Genomic DNA, 7,249 nt, shown 5'->3' with positions numbered 1-7,249 from the left:
CTCGAGGAGTACGACTGCATGCGTGAAAGAAGTAGTATAAAGTCTTTTGTGGCTCCAGTAGAAGCTGGATGTCGTCTGATAAAGCTGCCTCCAGTGATGTCACTCATGGCTGAGTTGCATTGTGGGTAATGTAGGCACCAGGTTCTCAAATGCAGTCCGCTGGTCCAACATTGCACAAACATTGGACTCATTATGGACAGTTAAAAACAAATTATCATAATCAATACAACAGAACCAGAGATGTCACCTTTTTTATTGCACGCATACTTCTTCCTGCTGCCTACATTACCCACAATGCAACTGATCCGACCATGACTTAAAACCAGGTTATAGCGCAGGTAAATACTAAGATACTGTAAAAAGAAAGATGAAGGACAGTGGGGGATGTCTGCGGTTGCTGTGCATCAGCTGCTGAACTCTTCTGGTCCGTTTGGTTATCAGACGGTTCTGCTTTGCATACGGCTGCAGAGGAGCCAGGATTTACATATGAGATATATCATCCACATTAACACATCAACCGTTGGGCTTTTCTTCTGCACCTGCTTTTGGAGTATGAGGATTCTGACAAACTGCTCTCGTGGAGTCACGGTGCGTTAATGCATCGACACTCACGCCTGCTCCAACTGATGAAACCATGAAAGTGAACAACGGGTCGGTTCTGCTGGAGGAACAACAGGAAACCTCTACAGACAAAAGTAATATTCTGTTTTTATCTTTTGCAAAGTGTTTCTTGTTACAGCCACATGTGTGCATTTAAACTTCTGTCACTTTAAGACACATTTGAGCAAATTTTTCTTTATAAAATCTGGATTTTAACGACCTCGACACACAGAACAGGTGCATTAAGTGGACTTTGTGCTTTTATTTGACAGTTTTATTTTGAAACAAATGACTTGCATGGCCTGAGTCAAGTGTGTTTTAGAGATTACTGTTAAGTTTTCCTCATTATGACATTAGCTGATGTCTGTGCAGATAGTTTCAACTTTGTTTGCTGAGGTTTTGAGAGATGCCACCTCGTCCCCCGCACAAAAAGTTTCTTTTTATCGTTTACAGCATCAAAAATTTCTTTCCAGAGACAATCTCCCGGTTACTTAAGATAATCTACAAACCTCGCAGCGGGGTGGAGGCTGAAGTCTCAGCAACAATCTCAACACATCAGCAAATAAAAGTGAAACTTTCAGCATGTCTGGACTCCATTAGAGGTGAGTGGGAACAAATACAGTCTGCCGGTGTGTTATTATTATTAAAGGTAACACCTGCAGAGTCTCATGCGGCAGTGTGAAATAAATCAACACCAGCCTCATAAAGACAGGATTTACTGTCGGACTGATTTGGGCGAACTGCCCCTTTATGTAAATGTTGCAGCATTGTGCTGAGTCAGCTGGTGCATGTGAAGTTGAAGTGCTGTTTGTTTCCTCTCAGGTTGGTTCGGTCAGTACAGACAGCTGACTCATTACTTCGCTCTGCTCTGCTTCCTGCTCATCATCATCACTCTGCTCCAGACGCTCTGCTGTGAGTAACATCAGGATGCTGCTGACACTTTATAATGACGACCTGTCAGCGGTTATTAACCTGTTATTAAACTAAATGACTTCATACAATTAAGAGACATACAATAAACATATACGGAAGAATTCAATCGATGAAAATAAGAATGAGAAAAAATTATCGTCTAAATATGATCGCTTCTGGCTCCAAACAAACCAAGATGGTGCTGCGATGCCAAGCTCAAACTTCTGAAAGGTCGTCCACAGACTGATGGGTGGCGCCACGGTGGGCTTGTTGCCACAACGAATCTTGAGAATGGTTTGCAGATATATTTTTAAAAGCTGATAGCATCTTCCTCTTCCAGAACATCCTTTCCCGTCGTGCCAGCAGCTGTCAGTTTGTAAATCTTCAAATGAAGACATTCAGTCTAAAACGGGATGTGAAAAGAAAGATGTCTCCATGTGTGACAGAGAGGATTGACTCTCTACGCTCCCGCTGAGCGTCTTCATCTTTTCATGTTTTTCGTTACCTCTGTCAGTCTGCTTTGTTTTCTCCCCAACACGTCCTTTATTATCCTGTATCCATGGAAACGGCTGATGGGACATTGTGTATGTAATTTTCTGTCTTTCTGGCGTCTCTCTGTGTGTTTTGATACGTCAGTGGTTCAGATCAGCTTGGTGTTCCAGTCACAGTCGACGCTGCAGGAGAGCAAAGTGACGGATCTGACGAACAGACTGGAGAAGCTGAACCGGTCATATCGCCTCCTGTTCTCCCAGTATCCAGCTCTGAACCAGTACTGCCCCGTCAGCAACTCCACCACCAGCGGTAAGCGTTGCTCTGAGGACCCCCGAGGCTTTAGAGCTTCGAAGTGTGGGGACATTTTTAGACGTGTTGTCTGGTCCTCACTTCTTTACAGGGCTGTTTGAGGGTTTCCACTTGGTTAGGGTTTGGAAAAGCTGGAAACACAGCTGGAAATGTCGTCTCAATAAAGATATCCAGGGGTTGACTGCTCACAAATGTTGAAACGCCGTCTTGAACAGTGGTCTTTGGCTTGACAGCCTTCTCACCCAGCAGTAACAACATCACCTCCACCTCCTGACACAAAAGTCAGCTCAGATACTTTCAATCTGATATCAGACATAATGTATGAGCGTAGATGTGATACACATGAAAACGCCAAAGTTTTATTCTGTGAACTGAGCTGGCAAACCTCGCATGAATAAATAAGATAGAAGATGAAACTGTAGATAACTTTTGTGCACTTTTGCAGGAAGACTTGTGTTAGTTTGGCTGTTTGGCTTCGTTAACTTTTCATATCAGAGTTGTTTGCAGAAACCCATTGGACCGAGCAGCTCTGATTTGCACAGTGATCTGCTAAAGCACACAAACCACATCATCTGTGTGCTTTGGATTCAGATAACAGGAGTTCTTCCTGCTTTTGTTTCCTGAAACTGTAACTGCCCGCCGAGGTGGGCCGAGCATTCAGAGCGCTGAATCATGTATTTACTGCATATTAACACCAGCCACGACGGAAGAGTGTCGGCATGATATGTCTGTCCGAGGTTGACATCTGTACCACGCTCACATTACATGATATATGATTTATTAGCCACCTTTCACATCAGAAGGTGGAGGAGATGCTGGTGGTGTTATTACAGCCAACAAGACGGCCACCCGGAGACATTTCCAGATGTTTTTGTGGCGATTAACTGTCTAGTTGGACCATCTCCATCCGTGTTTGTTGTGATCATAACAGGTATTTTAAACCAAACCATGAAGCTCTAACCGGGTGGGTTTCTGTGCCTGAACCTAACCAGAACATAAGCGCGGCGCTGTGACAAGAAAGAAACCAAACAAACGTGAAGTTGTATGATTTCTACTATTATACAGGATGTACAGCAGTTTACATCCCTGTTGGTAAGATAGTCAATCAAACACTGATGCTTTGGAATAACAGACGACCTGACCTACAATCCCAAAGCGTCAGTATTTGATGAGTTGGGAATGAGACTCAAAAATCAGCTATCTCGCCAACAGGAGCACAGAGCACAAACATAATCAGCTTGTAAAAAACAAAACAGACTGAGAATGAATTTCTGATGTATGACGACAGTTTTATACTTTTAAAAAGAGCACCATGATTCTGTATTTCATGCATGAAAGGCTGTGAAACAGTCGATCAGGATTGTGAAAAGGTCATTCGGAGCTTGAAGCAGATTAAAACACGCCGAGAATAAAAGTTATTTCTTCTTTTTTCTTTCTCCCACAGAGAGAGCGTGCACGCCGTGTCCAGCCAACTGGACGTCTCAGGGAGACAAATGTTTCCTGTTCAGTCGGGACAGGGCCGACTGGATCAGCAGCCAGTACCGCTGCATGGCACTGGGGGGCGCTGTGGCCACGGTCAGGACAGAGGAGGAGCAGGTGAACACACACACACACAGTAATCCTATCAATTTCTAGTTTTACTTTCTCATATTTCACAGAACATCACTGGAAACTGAAATCTCTGCCTCCTTTTCTAAGTATCTCCGTGTCCCACAGAGAGCTTCATTAATGATATATTCTGCCTCTGTCCAGTTGTAAAACATTTGAGATGCTTTCCCTGAAATATCAGCTGCACGATCACACATTTCAAAGTGCACACACCCTCAGAGAGACGAGTTAAAAATAGATTTAAGACCTCTATGAAATATGGGGACGTCTGCAGGAGCAGTCGCTGCTCGGGGTCATCTGAGGTTTTGTCTTTCACTGTTTTACTGTACACATAACACAGTTTATGTCCTGGCTGTGTGAAGTGAAATGATCTCTGGAGGAGAGAGGGAGACATTTTTAAACTTTTCTTTTCTGACATGTTTTTTTTTTTCAGGTGTTTCTGTGGACAGAGGCCCAGAGTCTGAGCCAGGGGGACTCGTACTGGCTCGGCCTGAGGACGGGCGGTGGTGACGAGGGCTGGCAGTGGAGCGACGGCTCCCCGGTGGAGAAGGGACCAGAGTGAGTAATGAGGAGGAGGAGGAGGAGGAGGAGGGTTGAACAGGGATGAGAGGGGGCTCCTTAGGTGATGAGCCAGCAGATGTTGATCTCTATTCCTGCAGCTCGAGACTTTGGTCACATGTTGCTGGTTCACCTCTGAGGACACACAAGTATGGACACTCGAGATGACTGATGAAGATATTAAAATGTAGATGATCCCCTGAAGGAAATATTTGTTTTGTAAGGGAAAAAATCAACTCAGACAAACTTTCCATATGATTAAAATAGAAATAGAAATAAATTACACAATGAGGAGGTCAAAATGAGAAGCATCAGTGAGAAAAATGTGTGAAAAGTAAAAGGAAATGTAAGAACAACACAAGAATTTAACTGTTAAACACTTTTATGAGTGTTTGTGTGTTTGGTCAGTGTGTTTGTTTTGATATTATGTGTATATTTAACATTAAAAATGATATTTTAATCATAGATCACACTGACAGAGTTACAGTATCTTCACTATCTCCTCCTTGGATGTACAGTGATTACATTTGCTTTGATGGGAGGGGATTAAAAGACAGTGGGAGGCTGTTTTTAATTCGATGATGTATTTTCATATGGAGAAGGAGCGGTTGCCATGGTAACAGATTAAAGACTGTGGTTTCCTCCTGCATCTCTGCAGGTTTTGGCGGCATGTGCCTGATAACACATACAGCAGCGAGCTGTGCGGTCGACTCGCCCCAGGAGACGACTACAGGAGGAGCTGGTTCGCCTCCAGATGTTCCACCCAGCTGAGGAGGATCTGTGAGAGGAGACAAGCTGCTCTACAGTGAGAGGAGAGGAGAGAGGAGAGGAGAGAGGAGGAGAGGAGAGGAGAGGAGAGGAGAGGAGAGGAGAGGAGAGGAGAGGAGAGGAGAGAGGAGAGGAGAGGAGAGGAGAGGAGAGGAGAGGAGAGGAGAGGAGAGGAGGAGAGGAGAGGAGAGGAGAGGAGAGGAGAGGAGAGGAGAGGAGAGGAGAGGAGAGGAGAGGAGAGGAGAGGAGAGGAGAGAGGAGAGAGGAGAGAGGAGAGGAGAGGAGAGGAGAGGAGAGGAGAGGAGAGGAGAGGAGAGAGAGGAGAGGAGAGAGAGGAGACGAAAGAGAGGAGAGAGAGGAGAGGAGAGGAGAGGGGAGGAGAGAGGGGAGGAGAGGAGAGAGAGGAGAGGAGAGGAGAGGAGGAGAGGAGAGGAGAGGAGAGGAGAGGAGAGGAGAGGAGAGGAGAGGAGAGGAGAGGAGAGGAGAGGAGGAGGGGAGGGGAGGAGGAGGAGAGGAGAGGAGAGGAGAGGAGAGGAGAGAGGAGGAGAGGAGAGGAGAGGAGAGGAGAGGAGAGGAGAGGAGAGAGAGGAGAGGAGAGGAGAGGAGAGGAGAGGAGAGAGGAGGAGAGGAGAGGAGAGGAGAGGAGAGGAGAGGAGAGGAGAGGGGAGGGGAGGAGGGGAGAGGGGAGGAGAGGAGGGGAGAGAGAGGAGAGGAGGAGAGGAGAGGAGAGGAGAGGAGAGGAGAGGAGAGGAGAGAGGAGAGGAGAGGAGAGGAGAGGGGAGGAGAGGAGAGGAGAGGAGAGAGAGGAGAGGAGAGGAGAGGAGAGGAGAGGAGAGGAGAGGAGAGGAGAGGAGAGGAGAGAGGAGGAGAGGAGAGGAGAGGAGAGGAGAGGAGAGAGAGGAGAGGGGAGGAGAGGAGAGGAGAGGAGAGAGGAGGAGAGGAGAGGAGAGGAGAGAGAGGAGAGGGGAGAGGAGAGGAGAGGAGAGGAGAGGAGAGGAGAGGAGAGGAGAGGAGGGGAGAGGAGAGGGGAGAGGAGAGGAGAGGAGAGGAGAGGAGAGGAGAGGGGAGGAGAGGAGAGGAGAGGAGAGGAGAGAAGAGGAGAGGAGAGGAGAGGAGAGGAGAGGAGAGGAGAGAGAGAGGAGAGGAGAGGAGAGGAGAGGAGAGGAGAGGAGAGGTTTTGGTTTTCAAAGTCCCTTTATTTTCAGTTGTCAGGAGAAACATATCACTGTCTCATCATTTGAGACTACAACAGAAAAGTTTTAGAAATAGATGATTAACTCCCCGTCCCCGCCCACCGAGCAGAGAACTCCGCCCACAGCCCAGGTCTGACTGAAAGCCAGAGTATTGTCCACCATTTTAAAATATGCATGTTCGACCTGCAGTCTGGCCTTCACCAAACCTTTAAAAACCGGCAGCAGCTCCACACTGCTGACGCCCTGAGCAAGGTTCCTGCGAGTCAGCCAGATGGCTAGCTTAGCAGATGCACTTAGAAAGTTCACCATGGTGTGCACAGTCTTTCTTTTTGCGCAATACTTGGGTCCAAAGATAAACAAAACAAAACTGAAAAACTCCCCCAGTCCCTCAACCCACCTTTTTAAAAGATGGAACATTTCAGTGAGTCGAGGACACTCAACAAACAGATGCCCAAGTGTTTCTGGTTGTGTGCAGAACCCACAGCCCTCCCTCAGCTCAGGATCAAGGTGTGCTCTGTATCTGTTTGTAGCTATAGCCCCATGTACAATCCTCCACTGGAGGTCTGCTGTCCGCTTTTCAACGGGCAGCTTGTACAGGGACCGCCAACGGCCTTTCGGGGAAAAGTCTGGACCCAAAAACTCGGCCCACTTCGACTCCCTCACTCCTGCCAAGGTGCTCAGGTTAAGAACCTTCACACAGGCCTGATAGAGGTCTTTTGTTCCTGCGTGCTGAAACTTGTCCAGCCGAGGAGTTTCAAAAGACAGCAACTGTCCTCCTCCCTGCTGCCACTCCCCCAGAGCCGGGGTGA

At 47.2% G+C, this 7,249-nt stretch overlaps 1 protein-coding gene across 1 annotated transcript; it reads left to right on the top strand.

Moving 5' to 3' along the window:
• Positions 1-634: 634 nt before the first annotated feature.
• LOC140994118 (C-type lectin domain family 6 member A-like) lies at positions 635-5,288 on the top strand. The gene is made up of 6 exons (XM_073463684.1): positions 635-695; positions 1,423-1,512; positions 2,149-2,313; positions 3,758-3,909; positions 4,355-4,479; positions 5,138-5,288. The coding sequence occupies exons 1-6, from the start codon at positions 635-637 to the stop codon at positions 5,286-5,288; spliced, it is 744 nt and encodes a 247-aa protein (XP_073319785.1).
• Positions 5,289-7,249: the final 1,961 nt, after the last annotated feature.

The sequence above is a fragment of the Pagrus major genome, chromosome 3 (assembly GCF_040436345.1).
Source record: "Pagrus major chromosome 3, Pma_NU_1.0".
NCBI lineage: Eukaryota > Metazoa > Chordata > Actinopteri > Spariformes > Sparidae > Pagrus > Pagrus major.
The sequence above is the reverse complement of the archived record's forward strand: the minus strand, read 5'-3'. Positions and strand labels throughout refer to the sequence as shown.